The 25,164-nt window shown below is 44.5% G+C and overlaps 1 protein-coding gene across 1 annotated transcript in view; it reads left to right on the forward strand.

Moving 5' to 3' along the window:
- RREB1 (ras responsive element binding protein 1) overlaps nt 1–25,164 on the forward strand; it is a 124,571-nt gene that overhangs the window by 93,645 nt on the left and 5,762 nt on the right. Inside the window, exons 8-9 of the mRNA XM_050890773.1 lie at nt 5,823–6,012; nt 7,793–10,535. Of these exons, the coding sequence (XP_050746730.1) occupies nt 5,823–6,012; nt 7,793–10,535 (2,933 nt within the window). The remainder of the gene's footprint in view (nt 1–5,822; nt 6,013–7,792; nt 10,536–25,164) is intronic.

The raw sequence follows: 25,164 nt of genomic DNA on the forward strand, positions 1-25,164 counted from the left end.
GGAGAGATTAGTGCAGCTGTGGATGTTATTTCCCAGGGCCCTGGGTGTGGAGGCCAGGAAGGGTTTTTCATCCAAAAGGAGATGAGTATCTGGACCTGGGTGGGGTTGCACAGGAGCAGAAACCAATTTGCTCTCTCTCATCTCCCTCCCTTCGCCTTGCCCCAAAAGAAGTGAGAGAGAAGCAAAGGAATCCTTTCCTGAAGGGGAGTATGTCTGTAACCTGCTGTTTTTTCTTTCATAGGTGGTGAAAGCCCTTATGTTTAAACCATCCTTTCTCCATCTCCCCCTCCTTGTCGGCCTCCTCAGCAACGCACGTTACCAGTGCGGAGGCTGGGAGCCCGCTCCCGTCCCTGGTGTGGACATGAGTCAACGGCAGGGAATCGCCCATCTTTCTCTTCTGCCCAGTTGTATTATTTTTAGGTCAGCACAGGATTTTCTTTGCTCGTAAGGACAGCCGCATTAATTCTGCAAATAAAGTGAGACAGAAAGGAGAATAATAACAACAAAGGTAGAAATGTATATACGGTACATATTAGGGGTTTCAGTGGGAGGAGTTAGATGACTTAATAACATAACTGTGTATTAATGACTTCTGTCTCAGGATATGTTTCATTCTTGTTTTGTTTTCCTTGCTTCTGTTTGTGGCAGTTGCTAAAGAGCACAGACAGGAAAGGAACAAAATGTTACCAAGCTTTTTATTTTACATAAGGCCTAGAAATTAACACTGTTTTTATTTGTTGACATCCACAACATGGACAACATGGTGTTAGCTGCATGGGTGAAAACCTCAGGTTTGTCTACTCTTGTGTGGTTTCAGAAGTATAAGTAGAGGAATGCTAAATGTTACTTTCCCTTTCTCACCGCCAGTCTCAGGTAATGCAGAGCATAGTGTTTGTTTAATCTCTTGGTAACAGAATGATGGATATAAATATTTGGCATTTGCATCTTGACTACTGAAATATAAAATTTAGAAGGATTGAATGTTTGACTGCATTACCCTTAATCAAAATCAAGACTGATTAATTTTGCTTAAAATTTGGCTCTACATTTCCTTTCTAAAATGTCTTTCCTTTTCTTAAAGAAAAAAAGCTATTTCCATTGCTGACAAATTGGAATTGGCTCAGAGGAGAGTGTAATACAAGGCAACAGGCATCGCTTATGTAAACTTTTCTTGCATAGGTGCCGCTTGTCGTAACTGTAGCAAATCCTGGCTTGCCTCTTGAACAAGCTGCACAAAGCATTGACTATTTCTTAAAGCCTGTTAAAATGCTTTTATATCCTAATTAGCATTACAGATTTCAAGAATACTAACTTATTTTAGTAGAAAGCTTTTTAATGGTGTGTTTTTACACAGAGACCTTGTCTACATTTTAAAAAAAAACAAAAAAGGTGCAGTGGTGTAGTAATAATTAAACAGACTCGCCTGGTGTGGTATGGGGCCTGAGCACAAAGGTCAGCCTGGTCATTGCACTGTCATCACGCAGTTATATTTCGGTTCTGCTTTTGCATTTTAGCACTTCTGTTTTCTCACCATCTTGCTTTGTACACCTCTGCCAGCGAGCCAGAGCCCTAGTCTTACATACGTGTTGTACAGGTACGAACGACTCTGAAACGTAAAGGCAATTGAGAATGAAGCTCATTTTAAAGCGGTCTTAGCTGCTAAAAGCAGTTTTTTCCTTTTTACTTATAATTGAATCTCTGTGCTTGGAACTGAACGGCTTTATTCTCTCTGGACTGTAATCATATTTATAGAAAAATGGAAAACTGTGGCCAAGACTAGCAATCACATGATAACACAGCAGCTTTTATTTGCTACATCTGGAAGCTTACCTTGCAAGTAGAGTGCTTTTATCTCCGCTCAGGTGTTGAGCCATTGCTCTGCCTGTTCTGCTAACAACAGAACCTGTTCCCATCTCTGTTCTCTGCAGCCATACCATCCATGTTTGACTTGGCACTACACATGAGCAGACTTGTGAAATTGTAAGGAGAGGGGGGGTTTTTTGTGTTTTGTTTCGTTTTTTTTTAAAGTTCATCATGAGCAAAGTATTACCATATGTTTAAGATGCTTTATTTGATATGCTGGACTTCTCAGACTTTCCAGAATTATTTAACTTTTTTTTTTAAAGCAATTTAAGCGAGATGAAAAAACGCTCATATCACCTAGGATTCCTTTCTCTTGTCCTTCTTAGACTGTGGCTTTAGATTTAAAAATACTGTAGGCATTGACACTACCTAAAGATGGAGAATAGTACTGATGACAAAGCAGAGAAATTAATGGTTAGGCTTCCTTAAAAAAAAATAATGCTTCCAGTTAATGCATTGTTACACATGGCAGCTTACTTCATTTTAAATTAACACAAGCCTTAGTCAATGCAGCATGATGCTTGCCTTAACTAGTTAAGTTTTGAAGCTTAGTACCTGTAAGTTTTTCTTGGAGGTGGTACATGTCCATATCTGCGTCTGCATTACTAATTGTATTGAAAGCTCAAGTCATGTCATTTGGGAGAAACTCGGACTCCCTACTTGAGGTGAGGGAGAAGGAACTCAACAAAAACACACACACTCACACACACAAAGTGTTGTGCATACACTTGGGCAAACGGGCTGTGTATTTTAAATAGCTTGCATCCGTAGCAAAGACTGACAAGCCCAAATGAGGTCTGCAGAGCCTGAGAGACCTCCCAAGCCGGTGGCGTGGTGGCACCCCTCAGCATCAGGAGCAGCTTTACAATGACCTCCCTTGTCCTTGGAGAACGGCACAGGCACAAGGTGCCAGCACGGTCGCTGGAGCCCGCCGGGCCACCTGCTCACCTGAGGTGCCTGCCCCAGAGAGGCTGCTCCACATGGCTCTCAGGAAGGGCTTTTCTCGGGCTGTTTTTATTCCAGCTCTCCAAGCTGCGGCCACCTCTACAGGTGCGCCTGGACCACGGAGGAAGGGAGGGCATCCATGGGTCCCTCCCGTGCTCCAGCTCCCGTGTGATCCTGTAAACTGTGACACCAGGGGAAGGTGCTGAGCCAGGACACAGTGCATTTATATGCCCTGAAGTGCCTGCATCTTGAGATGACAGGCATGATTTATCTGCATGTTTCTTTTTTGAGCCAGGAGCTTCTTTTTGACCGAATGGAGAAAGAGCTTAATCCTTTTCCTGACTTCTCTTTTTCCCTGCTGCTTCTTCACTCACAGCAAGGAAAATAAAAGAGAAGACTAAGGAGGAAAGAGAAAAATACAGAGGAGTGTTTAATTCTATGCATTATAAAAGCGAGAAAGTACATATTCCTTTTTCAAGATATATTACTTTTGTTTTGGGGGAGGGGAGGCGGTTCCCTTTGCATGGAAAACACCATTTTTAAATTGCAAATTTTTACTGTCCTGAGGCATAGTAGTTGATAAAGGTGTACTGTGAAGGACTTTCACACGGGTCTCTGCTCTGAAAGATTTACTCTCAAGTGCAGTTTTTGATCGGAGCCCTAAATAAACCAGTGCTTAAAATCAGCATGTCACACAGCCGATGGAGGTAAGGGAGCGTAAGATGGACGAGGCGCACCTCCCCGCTGTGTGTGGGGGCTGGCTGCTTGCCCAGGAGTGCTGGCTCCTGCTCAGCCCAAATCCTGGGGGTACCGTGGCAGGCGCCAGGTAGCTGTATGTATGTATCAATGGTAGCTGTGCCTGCGCCATCACACACAGGGGGATATGGCCGCTGCATTGGGTTGCTGGTCCAGGGGAGGCCAGGCACATCGGGGACCCCGGAGCTGCCTCAGGACGCCCCGAGGTGAGGGTCTGCATCCCTCTGCAGAACAGCTGGCCCCACAGACCGCCAGCGATGCTCCCAGTGGTACAGGAGCATTGCTTGCAAGCCTGTGTTGTCTGTATGCTGACATACCAGGAGGAGCGAGCCAGAAGCACTGCTTGCTTTCACGCAAGGTGTTTTCATCACCTCTAAAAAAGAACTTATTTCAGTAGCCTGCAAGTTCTTCAGGTGACTGCTCTAACCCTTTAATGCCTTCCTTCCCCCAGCGGTTTTGGTGGTTGTGTGTTTTTGTTTTTGCTGAAGATGAAAGCTTTGCATCACGGAATAGGTGCTGCCAAGTGAGCTGGAGGAGAGCCGAAGATCCTGACGCTGGAGGAGCGCTACGTGTTGGCATTCCCCTCCCACCATCAGAGATTGTTGTCACATTTTGCAGACCTCTTTAAGTAAACGTTTGCTTTGTAAATGGCATTGGTTCGGTATTTAATGGAATGCAGGGACTATGCTGGTAATAATTATAAAGGTAGGATGCAAGTGAATTGACAGGGGAGATAAAACAGATTAAATCTCCAGCGCATAATATTTATGTCCCAGCCTTCTGGGTACCGTGATAACAAAGGCCATGTTACATATACTTCACACTTGCTTCTTTCACCACTCAGAGACTGAGAGTCCAATTGCTTTGTGGGTGACTTGGTTATCTCTTCATTTTCAGGGAATAAAAAAGGTCTGTGGAAGTTTATGTAGTGATAAAAAGAACAACAATGGGAGTTTGTTAGGGACAGGACAGGGAGGGGGTGGTTTCAGGATTTTGTCAGAAGTCATTTCTAATTGCAGGATGTTTTTTTAATGAGTATGCACATGTCCTTTTCCTTGATGTGGAGGGTGAAGACAGTATGGGGAGAACTAAGGCAGGGGGACACATATGAAAAACTCCTAGTGCATATAATATTCTCACTGACAAAATCTGACTGCTTCACATTCACTGGTGTTTGCTTCTGTGAAACCCATGCTTTGGTTGCAAGCTGGAGCTGTAACCACAAAGAGCCATGTTGAGTGAAACTGTGTGTCACTTGCTGAATGCAGAGTGGATGTGACTTGTCATGCTGCAGAGCTCAAATCTGAGATATTTAAAAGGCAATAGGCTTGTTTGTTGACATGTTGGCCAAACGTTGCTGTATAGTCCTTACTGCCTGCAGCATTGCTGCATTTTCAATACCTTTGAAAACTTTGCTTTGACATAAAGCAAGTCTGCTTTATGTGAGAAACTTTTGTTTAGCTGAATTTGGGATTTGATAACTTAAGAAAAACAAGAAATCATAGCAATAAAGTGTGGGTAGGAAAAAACATTGCGTCTGCATTTTGGGGGGGGGGCACACTGACTGTGAAGGGGGTGTATGAGTGTCAGAAGTGTTGAACCTGTTTCAGGTCTTCCTGCTCTGACCCTCCTCCCCTTCAAGGAGCACTAGTTTTCCCTTTAAAACAGTATATTTCTCATAACAGCTTTGAAAAAAATCAGTGAAAGTTTATGGAAATGCAGTGCAGAGAAAACTCATACACAGGTATTTGAGTGGTGTGCAGTAGTATGTTTTAAGCAGTAGTTAAAAAAGGTGCTATTTATACATTTGCAGCTCCTTGCTACTTAGGTCTGGTTTAGCCTCTCCTTGTCACTGATTTTTTTAAAAATGTCTTTTATTTTAATAGTATTTTCTAGTAAAACTGAAATGGTGTAAAGCCATTGAAGTATTTTATGTTGGACAACGGGAAGGTTGTCAGAAGGCTGTGGTCTCAGCTACCACTTTGCCGTCTGCCCACATGGGATGCTCAGTTCTCACGTGCTACATTCTTTAAACTTCCAGTGAACCTAATAGCCAGAAACTGGTAGAAAGTGACTGTGATTGAAATGGCCTTTCTGTGGTGGTACGTTTTTGACACGCTGTGGCTTTGTTTTGCATTTAGCAGGTTCTTAGTATCATGGGGCAAGAGGAAGGAGGCTGTCCTAATGCAAGAAGAATGCTAGTTCTTAAGCTTGCAGCAGTCAGTAAGTCATTTCTATTTTATTCCTTTCCTTTCCAGGTGTGACATCTGTTGTATTACCTTTCGTACTCATCGAGGCTTACTGCGCCATAATGCAGTTATCCACAAGCAGCTTCCCAGAGATCCCATGGGAAAGCCTTTCATTCAGAACAACCCTTCGATTCCGGCAGGCTTCCACGACTTGGGATTCACCGACTTCTCCTGTAGGAAGTTCCCCCGCATTTCTCAGGTACTTTCTTCTTCATAACTTAAGGTACCAGCTGATACAGTGCATATCTGCTGAATTCATTGAAAGACTCGTCCTTGATGAGGCAGAGACTGCGTGTAGAATATTTTGTGGAAAGCACATTACCATTGTCTGTGTAGGCTTCAAACACTTTCTGCCTTACCGTTTTCTTTTTTCATCTAAAGAATATTGGGGTTGGTTTTTTTCAGCATTCCAGTGGATAACTATTGGTGTAAAGATCTATTTAAAAAGTTAAAGGAAAACTTTGGTGATATTAGATCCTTGCCCCTTCCAGCCTGCCCATTAGTTCTCCTTCCCAAAACCATCCCACATCTAAAATCAATAGGGAGGACACATGGTAAGGAAGACATTATTTATTTTAATTTACTGTAACAAGAATGTAGTTGTGGTGTGAAAGATTTTATCACGAAAAACTTTGGGAAGTCACCTTACTTACTAAACGGTGACATCTTCAGTGAATTCTTCACAAAACACTCCCAGGCACCTTTCCACTATGTTCCTTATGTGAGGTATGAATATTTTGCGCCTTTGAGGGACGGCGGCTGGGGAAAGGCGGGGAGGTAGTCTGTAAGTATTTTTCTGAGAGCCATAAAGCTTTCTATTGGATGGTATTATTCCTCCCTCTGTCAAACCTTGCCTGCCTTAGTTAGTTTGGGTCTGGATGAAGCTGCTTACCTATTTAAAAAAAAAAAAGAAATAAATCAACAGCACAACCCGGTGGGACCATGCTTATTCAGTATCTGCACTTTTCTTGTTCTACTTGGATTAAAGCATTGATTTCCAGCTCTTCTGGCTGCAAGGTGGTAGACCTGAAATTTGCTGCTGGTCCAGGGGAGCATGTAGGTCATTCTGTAACTCCAGTACAGTTTTGGTGTAGAAGTTACAAAAGCAGGAGAAGAGAGAACTTTTTAAACAACTTGGTTTTATTTCTTTTGTAATTATGGCAGTCATTTAAAGTTATTACGGGATTTAAATGTTGGGACTTTCCTTTTGGAATAATTTTGCTTGCACTGTGGAGGCAAGACCTATGAAGTATCTGAACAAAGTGTGTAGAGTATATAAAGATCTTGCCAGCCCTCTACTTAATTTATCACTTGTGCTCTTCTTTGATGTGGAACCTTTGCAACATGTGAGCTATCTGGATAGCATTTAAATACAGCATTTGGATTCATGATCGTTTTCAGGGACAGGTATAAAATCCATTCATGAGCTTAGTTTTTTTTCTTGGGAGAATAAATGTAACCAAAAGCCTTTCCAGTTTGGGCTCTGCGTTTCATTGATTTGCTTTTGGGGGATATTATTTTGGTTGGTTTATGTTGTTTTGCCTTCTTGGATGCCTTTTTTTTTCCTCCTCTCCTCCTAGTTTCTTTGTAGTAATAAAGCTAAAGGAGGTAGTCTTACTGCCCAGCTTACTGAAGTTTGCTGTATAGTCTACTGAGGCTTCTGTCCTGTCAGTGAAGTGAGAGAGGTTTCTGGAAGGGAAGTTCAGGATGGAAAAGTATTTGAGAGTCTGAATAGCCCTCTGAACGAGTTTGCCTTTATAGAAAGGAACTTTTGGAAAATCAGCCCCTAATTCAGATACACCACTTAGGTGACTAAAAGCTGTGGAGCAGGAATATCTCCATGCCATGTAGGTGGTGGCTGCTCTGAACTGCTTAACTTGGGCAGTGGGAGAGAGAGTGAACTGGTTTTGTTTTGCAGCAGCACATGATGCCTTTCCGGTTTGAGATGCCTACTCTAAATATTTTTGCATGTCTTGCAGGTCTGGTGTGAAACGAATTTGCGAAGGTGCATCAGTGACTTCCATCGATTTATTTGCGAGACGTGTAACAAGGCATTCCCCATGCTTTCGGCGCTCAAACTGCACACAGAAACTCATGTGGTGGATCAGGGAAAAGACAAGCACAAGCCACAGTCCACGACCCCACCTGGCGAGAACCCAGACCAGAAAGCCTTCATGGCATCCTTGGGCCTACAGTACACCAAAGACATCAAGCCTGTCAAGCAGGAGGACGATACACAAGATGAGGTCCAAGAAATGCGGCTCAGAGCACTGAAGAGTAACCTACCTCAGGAACCCGGCAGCACTGGTCTGCTCAGCCTCTCTCCTCTGGAAGCTGCCTCTATGGGAGGGTCATTTTCAGTCCTTCCCCCTACAAAAGAAAACATAAAGCTCCTCTCGCTGCAGCCTTTCCAGAAGGGTTTTATCATCCAGCCTGACAGCAGTATTGTGGTAAAACCCATTTCCAATGAGTCTGCCATTGAGCTGGCAGACATTCAGCAGATCTTGAAGATGGCTTCTTCCGCTCCTCCTCAAATCAGTCTTCCTCCACTTTCTAAGGCACCTTCTGTCCCTGTGCAGTCCATTTTCAAGCATATGCCGCCACTGAAGCCAAAGCCTTTGGTAACACCCCGAACAGTCGTCGCAACCTCTACACCTCCTCCTCTTATCAGTGCCCAGCAAGCCTCCCCTGGCTGCATCAGCCCAAGCCTCCCACCTCCCCCTCTGAGGCTGATCAAGAACTCGGTGGAGTCCTCCTCCAATTCTCACCTCCCCCAGCCAGGAGCCAAATTGAGTCCTTCCTCGCAGTTGCTCCTCCAACCCAAAGTAGAGCCTTTAACTCAGCACGAGATGAAGACACAACTGGAGCAGGACAGCATCATCGAAGCTCTCCTGCCTCTGAGTATGGAAGCCAAGATCAAGCAAGAGGTCACAGAAGGAGACCTCAAAGCCATGATTGCAGGGGCAGCGAACAAGAAAGCCCCAACCATGAGGAAAGTTTTGTACCCCTGCCGTTTCTGTGACCAGGTGTTTGCCTTCTCTGGTGTCCTGAGAGCTCACATCCGTTCTCACTTGGGTATTTCCCCGTACCAATGTAACATCTGTGACTACATCGCAGCTGACAAGGCAGCGCTGATCCGGCACCTGCGGACGCACAGCGGGGAGAGGCCTTACATCTGTAAAATCTGCCACTACCCATTCACAGTGAAAGCCAATTGTGAGAGGCACCTCCGAAAGAAGCACCTCAAAGTAACAAGGAAGGATATAGAGAAGAACATCGAATATGTCACCAGCAATGCTGCAGAGATGGTGGATGCCTTCTGCTCCCCAGACACTGTGTGCAAGCTGTGCGGTGAGGACCTGAAGCATTACCGGGCCCTCCGCATTCACATGAGGACGCACAGTGGCTGCCAGAAGAAGAAGCCATTTGAGTGCAAGGAGTGTGGCACAGCCTTTTCGGCCAAAAGAAATTGCATTCACCATATCCTAAAGCAGCACTTGCATGTGCAAGAAAGGGAGATTGAGAATTACATCTTAGCGGTGGACTGCAGTGCCCAGGAAAGCCAGACAGACCCTCCTTTATTGGAGGACAGCACTTACATGGACCGCAAGCCCATGACACCTTTCCTGGAGCCACAGAATGGCTTCTTACTTGGGACGTCATCTCACGTTCCCATCAAACTTGAACCTGCAGGCAACTTCCCGATGGATTTTGATGAGCCGTTGGATTTCTCTCAGAAGAACAAAAACCTGAGTGCTGTGCAAGTGAAGCAGGAGAACCTGTTTGGCTCTTCTCCCCTGTCCCTCTATGACTGTTCTATGGAGCCTATCGACCTGTCCATCCCCAAAGCCCTGAAGAAGGATAAAGATGATGTCCCATGTGAAGCCAGAAATCAAGAGTTGGCTGCTTCTGGGAACAGTGATAAAGCCTATAACTGTCTGCAGTGTCCTTTGGTTTTTAGTGCCAATGGGAACTCAGAGAAAACCAGGGCTGTCAGACATCCCCAGCCACTGAAAGGTTCGTTGCATTTGACTGTCCCGATCATTTCCCCGGCTCTCCTTGGCAATTCTGCCTTGCTGAGACCCTTGAGGCCTAAACCACCACAGCCACCTCTCTTGCCAAAGCCTCCAGTAACTAAAGAGCTGCCACCGTTGGCTTCCATTGCACAGATCATTTCATCTGTGTCTTCTGCTCCTGCTTTGCTGAAGACGGAGGCTGCAGATGCCAGTCCCAAGGCAGTGAGCAGCTCCACTGGGTGTGACAAATCAGGGAACACCAAAGCGAAAGTGACAATCGTGACTGCTGTTCAGAGAGACTCCAGCATGCCCAGTGACCTGACTCAGGCGTGTGATCCAGAGCAGTCTCCCATTGCCGATGCTGGGTTGACTAAGAAAAGAGGTAGAAAGAAAGGAACAAAAAATAAGCCTAAACTTAGCAGTGGTGTGGATCTGGAGTCAAGTGGGGAGTTTGCCAGCATAGAGAAGATGCTGGCTACCACAGACACTAATAAATTTAGCCCGTTTCTGCAGTCCACTGACAATTTCAAGGAAGAAAGTGGCAGAAATGGAACAAGTGAGGATGAGAAGGAAACTGCTGAAGATAAGCTGCTGAGAGGGAAGAGGAATGCTTACTCAGACTGCCTGCAAAATATCCCCTGTCCTTACTGTCCTCGAGTCTTTCCATGGGCAAATTCCCTGCAGCGACACATGCTCACTCACACAGGTAAGAGCGCCTTGTGCTCACGGTGGATTGTAGCCCCTGAGGATGTTCCTCATGGGAGGGCCTCCCCATGGAGGAATCTTCCTTTCTTGTCCTCTCTCTGATGTGTGAATGGTATTCTTCGTTATTTTGCAAATCCGTAGCCGTTGCTGTTGTATAGTGGTGGTGGTAAATTTTTCAGTAATGGAATAATCTCTGTGCCTTTGAGTATCAAGGGGGCAAATTAAACTGCTAAAACCGATTTGACTTCAGTGGCATAACTTAGCATACCTGGGCAAAGACTCTGGTTTCAGGTGTTCTGTTATTATTTTCTTATCTTGAAGGTGGACGTGTGTGTTGAATATTTCATTGTGCTATACATGGTTTGTTTGGCTGCTTCCAGTGGCTGTTTGTGTGCATCAGTAATGATAAAAAGATCCATAAAAATGAGAGCAAGTAAGTATAGAATTGTGGCAGGAAAATAAAATAAGTGTTTAGTATTTTTTTTCTTGTGGTGGCTTTTATTGGACAGATCAAAGAAGGAGGATGCGAGAAACATCATCCTGAGCATTACGTAGTCGCTTGCCTCTAGGAAATATTTCTTCTTAGTGCTAGACAACTAAAGGTGGGCTTATGCCCTAAGATGTGGAGATGTGTATGGAATCTTTTAATATTGTACCACTGCGTAAGTAACCTCAAACCTGGTGTAAACAAAAGGAGGATTTGGGGATGGAGATTTATTCTAGGTTTGAGGTCATTTTTCATTCTTCGCTATAAAGCAAATACTGCGTTGAATAGTGTGCTGATTTGAAGTTCACTCCTTTTTCCACCCACACTGTAATAAGGTAATTAGCAGATTCACATCCTGCTTGGAGAGGGAGAGGACAAAGCTCTACTTGCTGTTGCTCCCTTTTAAGTCAGTCACAGTTGTTGATATTACTTGCTTCATTATGCAATCTCAACTCCTGGCGTAAAGAGTAAAAGTTAGGGATATTTGTAAGAAACATAGGGGAATTGAGTACAGCCTCATAAAAGATAACTTCATCTTTTTGAAGGAATTGAGGTTTCCTGGAGCAACTGATTCATGTGTACGCTAAAGAGGGAAACCTGAAGAGGTAAAAGAAGTTAGCTAAGAGGTTTAAAGGGAATCTGAGCTGTGGAGCAGTCCCTATTACAGTTTGCTTTGGGTGATGCGAGGACATAACTTGCAAGGTATCAGTGCAACAGTGAGGCTATTGTTTTCTGGCCCGCAGAGACCAAATTATTTCATCTTATTAAGCATACAGTTTACTTTCCATGGTGAAGGAGAGCTCTTTATTCTTATCAATTGTTTTCTAACACCCTGCTCTCCAAAAAAAATACATAGTTACTGAAGAACTGTTCATGAGACAAAAAACAATAGAGAGGCTTTTCCCAGACTAAAGGATTTGACCTGCTTATTGATGGCAGACTTCCAAGGTAGCAGCACTGGTGTAAACCCTTAATGAAGACGGGAAAATGCGTTCGGCCATGAGTTACACTGGTGAAACTTGTCTCCCCTACCACCACCAGGCTTGGAAGGAGACACTGTCCTTTCAGAAAGCCTGTGCTGCAATCCCCACAAGGAAGGCAATCACCTGCGGCTGTAGCAGGGCTGGATCCTCAGTGCAGATACAAGATTTTTGGTGATACTATGGCAGTGGCAATAATCAGATTCTGGTTGGTGTGCTCTGGCAATGGTAATACTGAGCTCTTTTCTAATAATCTTCAGAGCAGTGTTGAGGGAGACTTGTTGCTGGAGGACCACCCCACAGCAAGCTTTGACTGGCCTTGGGGCATCTCCTTTCAGGTGACGCTAGCACTCTGTTTCTAAACTGGGAGTTCACAGCAGCTCCTCTGTGGCAGCAGTGTAGATGAGGCTTACTGGAGGGAAGAGGGAAAGGTAAGCTAGGAAGGTAGAGGAGATTTAGGCCAGGGAGGTGGTGCCAAAGCAAGCACTAGGATGCATTCAGATGGAGCGAGCCCTGTGTTTTTGTGGTGAGTGTGAGGTGCTGGTGGCATGGGAGGAGTTTGGCAGCTGCATGATGGATACAGCAGTTTGTTGGGTTTGTGTTCTGGGTGGGCAAGTTGGTTTTCTGATGGAGACATCTACAGTGTCATAGTGCAATGCACTGTTTCTGTCTCCACCTATTGCACAGGTAGTGACTTGTTAGCTAGCTCTGTTTTTTGAAAGAAGTTAAGAAAAAATTCTATTCACTAATCTTACTGTAAAGGGAAAAGGGGAACTTTATTGTCTGGGCTTGATGGCTGCTCCCTGACCTGGGGAGAGAAGAGGCCAAGAGGCTGATGTGAACGGCATAGATGAGAGTCCTGGTGATCTGCTTCCAAACTGCATGCGTTGGGTGTCTGCTCCGTAGGGAATCACTGCAGGCAAGCTGGTCCGTGCTCCTAGATTTCTGTAGTACGCTGCTATCAAAAAAACAAAGCAGTCATGTGAGCTAAATGGTGGCAACTAGCTCTTCTCCATCCATTTGTAGGGAAGTTGTTACTGGAGTAATTTATGTAAGTGGTCTAAGCTAATAATGAGTGAGTATGGTTGAGGAAAAGGTATATAATTTTGAGCATTTAAGTACTATCTATATATTACCAGCTTTAAACTACTGTGTTTATACAGACATGAAAAGATTTTTGCAAGTGTGTCTTTCCTGTTCAATAAAATTTCTACATGGAGCACTCCTTCCATGCGGTGTTAAGATCATATTTACCTTTTGTGAAAGTGCAAAACCGCACATGCTACCAGTAACCCACATCCCTCACGGAACCAAAAGTCTCCCTCGTGAAAGCTTTTGCCCTGCTTACTCTTGCCTCAGCACCACTGTGTGTTTTTTAGTTCAAAAGCATTTCCCTGAAGAAGCATACACCTTCCTCGCTGGTTTTTGTTTTAATGCAAAGCTCACAAGTGAGGCACTGGGAATTTGGCATAGCTTGGTTTATACAGTGTTTAACACAGTACCTGTGTTTTGTTTGAACATGCTTTGAACACTTGCTTTTAATACTTTCTTTCTCTTGATGTCTTTCTTGTTTAATTTACTCTTCTATGTTCAACTTGGTTTGCCTTTCTTTTTTGCTCTTCGTTCCTGCTCTTGACTTTTTTCATTCTCAGAGCAGCAAGTAAGATGTGCCCTGCAGGTGGTACAGTTAATTTTGCTCCTTTTATGGCATGTGCATCAGACTAGGTTCAATATAAAATTAAAATAATGGTCTTCTTTGGCCATTAGTTTGTTATAGATAACCTAAATCTGTTTGCAGAGAATCATTTGAGGATATTTTCAGAGTGATGCTGCCAGATCTTTTTTGGCCTAAGATTAGTTTTTGTAGAAAGTGAGATTTAATGGTAGAGTAGGGTTTTTGTTTTTTTGTTTTGTTTTGTTTTGCCTTTATAACAGGAATGAACTGGACAAGAAAAGATCTATAAACAAAATAAAGTAATAAATAAATAGAATCCAGTTACACCTAGCCCATGAACCTGAATGTTTCCTGTTGATTGGAGGACACAAGTAATAAAAAAAAGGACTGGAAGCATTTTTATTCTTTGCTTTTAAGTCAAAGTGAAATTGTAGACATCTTTACTTTGCAACATTTGTCCTTACCATGGCAATAATGTGTTTCCACTAGGACAACAGTGGCAGGAGATATCTTAATTAAGGAATGATCTTCTTACATGCCGTGATTATTTAGATGACCCTTTATCTTGAAAAAAGACTCCCTTCAAATGACTGGCTTCCATGAAGTGTCCAGCCTACACTAGTCCTGCTGTGCTGCTAACCAAATTTTACAGTCAGTTCTGAGACAAAATGTAGGCACAGATGTGTTTTAATCCAGGCCATGACCATTCTTATGAAAAAAGTTATTAAAAAATCAAATCACATTGCACTTAAACTGACTGTTCAGCTTACCCTCCAGTGAGTAAGTATATTTTATCAGAAGAGCAGTTGCCTTTAAGGGACAATACAGGAAGCAGAGAGTACTGCTTTTTTGAATGATCTTTTTTGTGCCTTTAAAGGTGACATTTTTGGAAAGCAGTCTGGTTTCCACTTGGGAATAGGACTGTAACTTGAGGTGGGAGGATTGGAGTTTGCATAGTAAGCAGGATTTTTGTTTGGGTTTTGAGACGTCCAACTAGGACGTTTGTGTGGAAAGAAGAATATTTTATCTTTTGTAAGTATTGGCCTGTATGACAAATATTTGGTTGATATGAAAGTTTTAAAGGCTGAAAATATGAGAAAATTGTGACCTGAGATGCAGGTTGAGTTTCAAGTAATTAATCCCCAGCTAATCCTGTCATTGCATGCTTGAAAAGAAATGTGGAAAGGAATTGGGCTATCATGAAGCAAAAGGATTTCTGCTCAACTTTGAAGTTCTGTTTTGTATTTGCATTGTGAATGAAGCCAAATAAAAGTTCAGAAAGTGGTGGTATTCGTAACCATAAATTTATGGTTGACTTAGCAGGCATCTAAAAAGAAAGTGTGACTTGAAAGCCTACAAAAATCAGTGCCTTGATGCTTCTAAAAAGTTGTGTTGACACTGGAAGAAAATTAAGAGAAAGAAACAGTGCCTGAGATGTCTGCAAGATGCGGTGAATCCCTTGTACGGGTTGAGATGTTAATTAGAACAGAACCAACTTGCAGAAGATTAAAGTGAGAAACATACCCACAATGTTGTATCAAAGAGGCTGCTGGGGGGTGGGTGGGTTGTGTGTGTTGGGTATGAGGTGGAAGGTGTGACAAGAGCTGATCCTCTTACAAGTAACTATCCTCACAATCTCTTTCTTCATCACGAAGATGTCTTGCAGGACCACTTTTCTCATTGCACTGCATGATCCTGACTTTTCTTTCAACTCTTCCTGCGCTCAGTCCCTTCCCTTGTTCTAGTCATTTAAATGAATTACAGACATGAAAAGCTTTCTCCTGTGGGGAAGTAATTGATTGCTTATTCAACATATGGGGCTTGATTCCACTGAATTCAATGGAAAGATGCCCCGTGTCTTTGATGGAAATTGTGTCAAATTCACACGGGTGATAGACATCTCAGGAGAGAGCCTGCTATTGAGGAGCTTGCAGTCAGGATGTTGCAGTTGGTCACCAAGCAGTAAAGGGGGAAAAGGAAAAAAAACAAAGAAGTTTCTTATTACATGTTAGAAGGACAGATAGACATCCTTTTTTCTTGTGTCAGGCCAGAAGCCCTTCCCCTGTCAAAAATGTGTTGTTGTCTTTTCTACCAAATCTAGCAGAATTTGCACAAACCTGGAGGTGCCAGCTGCTACCTGAGGAGAAATGCGCTTATCCCCCAGTCTAAGGAAGAGGATGCTGGATCTCATAGTGGCACATGCAGTTTTTCCTGGCTGTTCAGAATAGTAAGCCCAAGTTGTGTTTGGTCGGACTGAATGCCACAGACGAGCGAAGCGTAAGGACATGAGAAGTGCCCTGCCGTGTTAGAGCAGTGGTACATGCAGCCAAGTACTCGTGTCTCCGATGGTAGTGGTAGGATGTGCTATTTAGGGTCAGCATGTGGGCCCGGCCACTTCCTGCGGTCTGTTCCTCTTAATGCTCTATCAGCATCCACAACTGCTGCAGTAGGGTTGCGTCTTAGAGGGCACATCCCTGCCTGCTCCCTTTACTACCTGTTTACGGACCTGCTGTCTGCAAGTCTCTCCGATTGCTTTCTGAACTCGCTGATGCTGTCTGCCTCCAACATCATGTGGTGTCAAGCTCCAGAAGTTCGCTACCTGCTGTGTAAGGAACTATTTTTTAATCTGTTTTCAGCTGATCCCCTGCTAGTTTCAGAGGGCCCCCCTTAGTTCCAGTGTTGCGGGATTTGGTGAATTGCAGTTCTGTGTAAGCCCTCTCAGCTGCCTTCACAATTTGTAAACCTCAATCATAACACCCCCTTCTCTTGTTCAAAATGAGAAGCCTGAGCCTTTGTGGTGTCTCCTCGCAGGGCAGCTGCCCCATCGCTTGGATTGAGTTTGCTGCATGCCATCTGCAACATGACTATCTCCTTCCTGCAGCATGGAGACCAGAAGTGCACACACCACCTGAAACAAGGGCACACTAGGGCTTTATGCAGCAGTGAAGGGACACCCTTGGTCTTGCTCTCAATACCGTTGCTCATGGTACCCAGTGTTTCTTGGCTTTAGTTCAGCTGCTGCTGCAGGCCAAGCCAGTGGTCCTGGAGAGCTGTCAGCAATGGCTCCGAGACCTCCTGCCTGAATGTAGCTGCCAGTACCACATTCAGCATCACATAGACATGTTTTGGATTATTTTTCCGGAGGTGTTTTGCCTTATATTCATCTGCATTGAAGCTCACCTGCCGTCGTATTGCCCCCTCTGTTTTGAGAGTTCAGCAACAAAGGAGATTGATTGTCAGATCACGCAAGGGTTTGTTGTAGGCAGGCGAGTGGCATTTAGTCAGAAAGGACAAGCTGACACGAAACGAAAGGTGGGTGCAGTCACTCAGGGTTTTTCTGTGCTGACCAAATGGGATGGTTGCAAGAAGGAAGCTCAGCAGATGGTGGTACATGTCCCTTGCCTGAAAAGTGTTTGCACAAGGGAGCCGTTGCTGTAAGGCGTTCACACCTCCAGGAGAGACAGGGTCACTTTATGTCACTTCAAGTCAGTTTCAGGGGAGAGTTGTTGAAGTAACAAACCTAAAAGCAGCAAGAAGTTGGCTCTGTGCATCAAGGTAGTTAAAATTATGAATGAGTTGTTACTCCCAGCCTCAGGGTAGCTGCTGATCAGATTGCACAAAAGTGTGCACAGGATTTTCCTCTTACATTTCCAAGCTCCAGTTTGTTTGGGAAAGTCTACTGTTTTCCCAGGCTCTCTCACCCTTTCTTCTTCTTTTAATACAGCAGGTTGCCTTGCAGTGATTCGAATGTAGTAATACAGGTCTCAGTACTAGTCTGGCATTAAAATCTGCCATGCTGGGGACATGTTACGACGTGATTTCATCTTGCCTATCATGAAGAGACTAAGTTGCCTTGTTACCATGTTAACAGCCTGTAACTTCACAGGGCTGTAGCATGGTATCTGGGGTGTCACGTGGGCTCATCCTGCCTATGCAGACAACAGATGGCTACAGCGTGAGAGAGGAAGACTCATGTTATAACATGATCCCCTCGCAGAATAAAAGTCTGCAGAAAGGGCTCTGAAAGTGCTCACCTCTGACGATCTTCATGGCACAATGAAACTAAAACGTCCTACTTGGGTCTATTGAAAACTTTCTTTGTAGTCAGAGGGATCCTAATGCAGCTCAGCTTGTCAGTGGGGTGAGGAGGCAAGCATTTCTAAAGCCGCTCCGATGAGCGCTGGCGCAGCACGTAGGATGGGTAGGACTTAGGTGGAACATAGATGTTGTTCTTAGCAGCCGGCACTCGGCTGGTCAGAGTGGTTCAACCTGCCCCTGGCAGACAGAGCCTTGGGCCACGGTTGGATAACACAAAGCACTTCTGGGTCGTACTGGCTCGACCTGTTCCCAACTGTTCATCCTCACAGCTGTAGCTGACCCAGCTGCCCAAAAAAATGAAAAGGGCAAAGGGAGGGACTGGCAGTCGTGAGATCAGTTCCCGGATCTGGCTGGCGGTACAGCCCTAAAAGAGCACATTGATGCAGCTGAGGTGTGGAGTTGGCAGCATCTCCTGGGAGGCGTTGGGGATAGATGCTGTTGAAATTGGCTTTGCTGTCAAATGCTTTGTGTCTTCAAATAGCAGCTTTAGACAGCAAGGAAGGAGCCCAGATCCTATACTGTTTTAGCTAGCGCGTGCGCTTTATAGCACAGCTTAGTGTTTATAACTGGCTTCACCAAGTGGTGTTTAATCATGGTCCAGAATCATTCAACAGCTTTGGACTTGTGGTCTCCCTCCATTGTCCAAGAAAAATGGATTTCAAAATCGGTGGAAGTAAATTAACTATTTGAAACTGTGGCTTAGTTTAAAATGGAGTTGTTTCTTTTTTTGTGCTGGTTTTAAAAGGTGGGTGAGTAGCGTGCTTGGGGCTCATATGCAGAGCCTATGCGAGGGTTGTACTTGGAAGTGAATAATCATCCAGATTTCACTGTACGCCAGAAGGAAAGGGAGTAAAAGGAGTGAAGGGAGATGCTTGGATGGTGTTTGGTCAGCCATAAATGAGGCGAAGCTTTAAGATGAGGTGTAAGACAGGAAGTGCAATTCAATAGAGTGTCACTGGGAACAAGTTTATAGAGGGTTTCTTTTGGTCTTGTTTTAAACCAAAACAAAAACAGGATGGTGGTTTTGAATAGGATTCCGAGATGACGAGGCTGTGTAAGTGATGGGGCTTGTGCGTGTCCTTGCTGCATGGAGAGGAAGGGAATGGTCTAAAGCACCTGAAGCAAACTGAGGACGTCTTGCCCAGCTCACAGCTGTCAGACCTGGAGAGATCTGTACCGGTGGCGAGGCGTACAATGAAATTGTGGAGCACTTTAATGAATCTCCCACTTCCGTCATGTTAAAGTAGCCCTGCCTTTGTCTCCTTAGGGCTTTCTGAGTGCTCCATTCTTGCAACAAAATACAGTTGATGGAGGAGAGATACAGGATGGGAATGGGGTAAGGGACTATGTCTTACGTAATACAGAAAGAGACTTTGCTAAGGAAAGATCCCTTTCTTAAAGAGGCTTGCCCCTAACATGAGAGGGTCGAACACAACTGCTCTGTGCTAACTAGGCAAATATTGACAAAGTAAGTATAGTCAACAGTGAATTTTCCTATTAGCATTTATCAGAATTCATCTTTGCTCTAGATATCTGCCACTCCGTGATCCCTTCAGAAATCATGTGAGCCCTGGGTATAGTGGGGGGACTTTTTGTTTTTCGAAACTGTTCTAGCTGTTTGTACCTCTGAACTACATTTGTGGGTATTTCCTAGAGGACAAAGGGCTTGAAACTGCATTGTCAGTGTCAGGCAAAGTTTAACAGCTGCTCCAGAGCTGCAGCTCAGGGTAAAACAAGAGTTGCTTGCCGCTGGAGGTTGGCCTGAGTGCTAGAGCTGCTGTTTGGACGATGCTGAGGAGATGATGTATAACTTGCTGATTGTATTGCCGGCTCTACTTCAAACTGCCTTTCTGCTAGATGGTGAAATTCACCATAAGCTGAAAGTCTGGGGTTTTCCCCCCCGCCCCTTCAATGCGGATTTCCACTTGGTAGATGCAGCCAGAGCTAGTCCTGAACACTTTTCTTTGTGCCAGTGACTTCAGCTGGTCTCTTGAACATACTGGGGGATCATGCCTTGTGTCAAAGGCAAGAAGTGGGTTTTTTTTCCCCCAGAATTGGTTTTCTCCTTTTCCCCCAGATATATTCTGTTCCGTTTACTGTAAATAGTCCTTTTCTATCTCGAATGTTTTCATTTCAAAAGGCATGCAGATATGACCAAAGCTCCCTCAACTGTGGGCTAATTAAATATTTAACTTGTGTGTGTGCATGTGATGTAACGAAGGTGGCTAAATTTTAGTGTTTAGAGTGTTTACAATACAAATGGACAACGATAACCCCCAAAATTTTGCAAGTTGACTCTGCAGGTTGGAAGGATGTTCTCCAGTTCGTGGGTGGAAGTGGAAGCAGCATTGTGTGAGTGGGTCCAAAAAATCCCAAATTTACTAGACTGCTACCACCTAGTGGTGGCTGCATCTGTTGTAAAATATAAGACTAGCTGGTGTTATTTCAGTTAAGGTAGGGAAAATAGTAAATCGTCAGCTCATCTGACTGATAAAGCCAACTGCTTGTACAACATCCATTTCCAGTGCTCTGTCTGCTCCAGTTTTGAGCATTATTTATGTGATGGGTTTTCTAACACTTCTCTCAGGATGTCAGGAATGTTTGGCAATAAACACTTGCTTCAAAGTCACAAAATAGTTTCCATTACAACACCCTTTTTTGTCTAATAACTCCTTAGCATCTTAAGCTCTACTCTCTATTCCACCTTAGTTCCAGGGAAAAAAAAAAAAAGGACGGGAAAACAGAATCAAACCAGCAACCTCCCCACCTTGATCTGTATCTGCTCTTCTGTCTGAAACTTTCCACATTTGGTGTCGCTCTTGGTAATTTGGTTTGTGTATGCAGGAAAGCAGTTTACTCCTCTTTCTCTTTCTTTCTTGCCACCTATAAAAGATTAAGCAGAGTCTTCTGACTGGGCTGACTGAAAACTGCAACTTGAATTGTAAATAGACTTCAGCAAAACAGTCTTTTCTTTCCACAGTTCGAAGGAAAAATGATTTTGGCTACAACTATATAGTGGTTTCTTTCATGCAAGCGGAAAAGTTTTTGGATTCTCAGATGGAGTCCTTGAGGTTTTGCTTATGAATATATCTCCTGAGAAGTTCCTTTTTTCCCAGGAGCTGATGAGGCAGCAGCTGAGCTACCGGTGGTTGCTTCGTGTTGCTGTCCTCCGTACATCCTTACCTCCCTGCTCGTCTCCTCTCTCTCCCTTGCTTTGACCATGTTCTTTGACTCTGGTGTCAGAATTGACATCATCAAATAGTGTCACCTTCTTATCTTCACTTTGGAGGAGTGACACAAACTCTGGTTGTCCATGACAAGGTAATGTATTGTGCTCCCACTGTTGCTGAAGAAGTGGCAGTGGGGGGGAGCCTTGGCAAGCGGACCTCTCTGCTCTTGTCCTCGTGACTCACCGAGTGTAAATATCTGTGGGATAACAAACAGACCAGAAAGCATTTTACAACCTTAGTAAGTGAGATGGGAAAGGGGTGAAAGAAATGGCAGGCCTTTCCCACGCACCCTGCTTTCCTCACTGCCTGGATGCAAGCGACTGCTCTGCACTGTAAATCAGCAAAATTCTGGAAACAGGAATTACCCATCTGGGAGAAGCTCAGCCTCATTGGAAGGCTGTTTGCCCAGATCTGAAGGCTTGGTCAAAATCCTCCTCCTTGTGTAAGATACAAGCCTGCTGGAGTTGTATGGCCAGCAAGGTTTCTGTTGCTGCAGATAGGCCTGTAAGTGGGGAAAAAACAGTAGTGTAGGCCAAGCCTAACCTCTGCTGGAGTAGATGGAGCAGCTGCCAGTGCAAGACTAGCCTTGCAGCCGTCCCTTGCACTGGGGAAGAAATCCCACACCAGACCTGACATGGCTGTCTTCACGACCGTCGTGTTTCCCACACACCTTCACAGCTCCTCTGCTGCTATTCCAGTTCGGCTGCAGCAGAGCTGAGCTGATTCTCACCCATTCCCAAACAGCCAAGGTTTGTGCAAAGCAGCTCACTTTTTCACCAGCTGCGAAACCAACCGCACAGGTTGAGGGTAACCACAGAGCAGCTTGACTAGTCGGGAACTGCCGCTTTGCGATATGCATGAAGTTTCATAACGGGCCTGTGAAACTCCTTCTCGACAAAGAAAACAGCAAGTCTGGTTTGTGCAGGTAAGAAGGAAGAGTGCTCACCCAAGCACGTACGCGTGTCAGCAAGTTCCTGACTACGTCCTTACCTGAGTTTTTAATGTGTTCATTCAGGGGTGGTGAGCCAGCTTCGGAAGAGAAAGCCTGTACATCTGTGCTCCTGGGGTCTGAAGTGGTCCTTGCCTTTTGTGAAGGCACGTTGTTTGAACTTTGTGTTTGTTTTTCTCGATGTCGACCTCATCTGTTTGCCTGTGCTAGTAAGGCAACGTCACTTACCTGTGGACCACCTATCCCTTGGAGTGTCTCTCCCGTGCACAGGAAAATGTAATTGTGGGCCAGCCACGCAAGAACAGAATAACAGCTGGGAAGGGGCTCAGGGCACGGAGGAGAGGAAGAAAGGAGATAGAGTTTGGGTACGATTCATTGAAGGATGAGTATACTATAAGAAAAATAATATATTTTTGGAAATACTGGAAGCAGAAGAAAAAGTAAGGGAAAATAAGGGGGAAATTGGAAAATCATGCATGGTATACATGTTGAACGTAAAAGTTGGGGCTTTTGCATTTGGGAGTTTTAAGACATTCTGGTTTTGGCTTGCTCTTACTTGAGTGCTACCAATGTATATTCCCCTCGTTCACTTTGCTCCTGATATTTCCTATTGAAAAACCAACTTATTCCGCATCCGCTGTCTTCTGTTTGGTCAGCAAAGAGTTACAAAACATCTCTCTGGGTATGATAAGAGAGGAGTTCTCTCCATCTCGGTCTCCTCCTGCTCTTCATTCCTCTCCATCCTAACAGAGCTCACGTGGTTTCCTGCCCTGCTCCCTAACGAACCCCCTCTGTGCTGTGCTTGCAGTCTTTCCTTGGCCTAACGCGCATCCCCTCAGGGGAGCATTTCCTGACCTTGCTGTGGATGGGACAGGGTGGCTCATGCCTGCCAGGAGGTGCCCCCCACTTTGAGGATGAGCACCGATGGCAGGGGTACAGCAGCTGTTTTAGGTGCTTTCTGTTGGTGTCATTTCAAGGTCTTTGCACCTCAGACCCACTTTGCCACTCCGTTTTTGTCTCTTCGTCCATCATCCACAGATGTGTCTTTGTGATGGTAGCAACCAAAGGCGGCTGGGGAGGAAACTCCTCTTCCCTGTTGTTTCCCTTCCCTCCTGCCCTTAGCCTAAAGGGAGCGGTGATTATGGGGTCCCTTCAGTCCGACACAAACCTGTGCTCTGGTGAAAAAGACCCTGTGTGAATGTTAGGGCCATGCAAGGGCTGAGGCGGGAGCGGGAACCAAGGAAGGACAAGGACCCTTCCAGCAGCAGCGAGGAGTCACATCGGTTGCCATTAATCCTTCCTTTCATCCCCACTCTGGGGCCAAGGTGAGGCGCTGCCGGTGAGAGCCAGATGTGCTCGTCCTGCCCCCAAACACAGTGTGTGGAAGGAGGCAGCAGGCAGGAACCCATAGTCATGCTTCCTTTTTAAATGTCTCCCCTGTGTAGATACGGCCTGGGTTTGGCTTCTGGGCTCACTCCCTTGCCTGTGCCGGCAGCTGCGAGACCCGGCTACCTGCGTGTGACCAGGAGCGCTGTGCGTGGTCCCGGCTTCTCATACGTGCCTGGCTCCCATTTCTCTGGGTTGTGGAGCAGTGCTTCCCCTTAATTATTATGCATCAGCATTTCAGCTTGATTTTTAGAAGTGACCTCTTTTTTTTTTTGTAATAGCTTTCTTTTCTTTTCCTATTTTTGCCTTAATATAGCCAAGAGATAATCAATGAGTCAAAACACAGAATTCAAATGCAGATTCGTAGGGCACTTGTAGGTGACCTTTGTTTTCAGATGCCCACATACTCAAATTCTCTAGCATTATACACAGATTATGGCTCGGTTGCGTGTTTTAATGGACAGATAATTAGATGAGCAATGAACTTTGTGGAAAGCTTTTGTGTAATCCACTGTCTATGTAAACAGATCTGTTCTGATTAAAAGGTGAGATTATTGTTTTTGACAGGTCACTTCTCCCCCTTCCACCCCCCCAAGAAAAAGCATATCGAGGATTATGCTCCATTAAGTGATTGTTCATGATTACTGGAAATGCTGCTAAGCTTTGACATTTAATGGCCATTTATTATCACTTGTGCAAGGAGATGGGGTCAATGCAAGTCATGTTGCAAGACTACATTCGAACTACTAAGTGCCTGAGAACTATCTTCTTATCTTCTGTCATTACTCCTTGCTTATGAAAAGAACCTGTAATAGGAAATCTGGGCAATTTGGAGACAAGCACGTGTTGTACTGTGTCAAATGGAGAACTTAAACTGCTCTACTAGAGTTTCTAAATCCCTGTAGTTACTCAGCAACTATCAGGCTTGCAGCTGAATGCTGAAATGCCTGGTAGGTTGTGTGCTCCCTTGGCTGCATGCTGTCAACAAGAAGGTGGTGGAGTGGAGTACTTAAAGCAAGGAAAGTTTCAACTTTCAGAAAGCACAACTTGCAAAGTTCGTATCCTGGTACAGTTGCTGGAAAGTGGCACTGGGGATGCAGTTACATGCTGTGCATCGTCGTCAGCTTTGGCCTCCAGATCCAGTCCAGCTTATTTCCTATTTACACGTACACTCTTTGTATAGAGCTTGGAAGGGGTACAGCTCCAGCCCTTTATTCTGCTTAAGCACCTTATCTGTTTTAATTTTTTGGACACATGTTATGTCTTCAGCAACATTAATGCTACAAACTGATAAGGAAGCAGAGGAGGTCATTAAGGTGGACATCTTAGGTGGTTTTTGCCTTCTTGTTGGAGTAATTGTGCAACAGTGAAGCGTGCTGCCTGTTACTGCATCTTGGCTTTATGTTTTGGTTCCAGGTGGTGTGTTAAAGAGTGTGTGTCAAAGACCCACATGTGGACGAACTTCTGCATCTTTTGCTTATATGATGTATACCCAACTTTTTTAACTGACCTCTGTGTTATTGTCTGCACTAACCTTTAACATTCAATTGTACCAATTGGTTGCATGAGGCCTTAACATTCCCTTTGAAAAGCATTTCCTGCTACTTATAAATAAGTTTGATTAATATGAGGATGTATTTTACTTTTATCTATGTCCATGTTTTTCGTACATGAATTTATAAATAATACATCCATGTGTCTCTGGAACGGTGTGTTTGTAATAGTAGTGACCTCAACTCTTTGGTGTCTCAGCATTTTATGTTCTCTGATAAAAGTGATTATATTAAAAATGACTTCAAGAAACTGCCAAGAATGTGAGCGTATT

Source organism: Gymnogyps californianus, chromosome 2, assembly GCF_018139145.2.
Source record: "Gymnogyps californianus isolate 813 chromosome 2, ASM1813914v2, whole genome shotgun sequence".
In the NCBI taxonomy this organism is placed as follows: domain Eukaryota; kingdom Metazoa; phylum Chordata; class Aves; order Accipitriformes; family Cathartidae; genus Gymnogyps; species Gymnogyps californianus.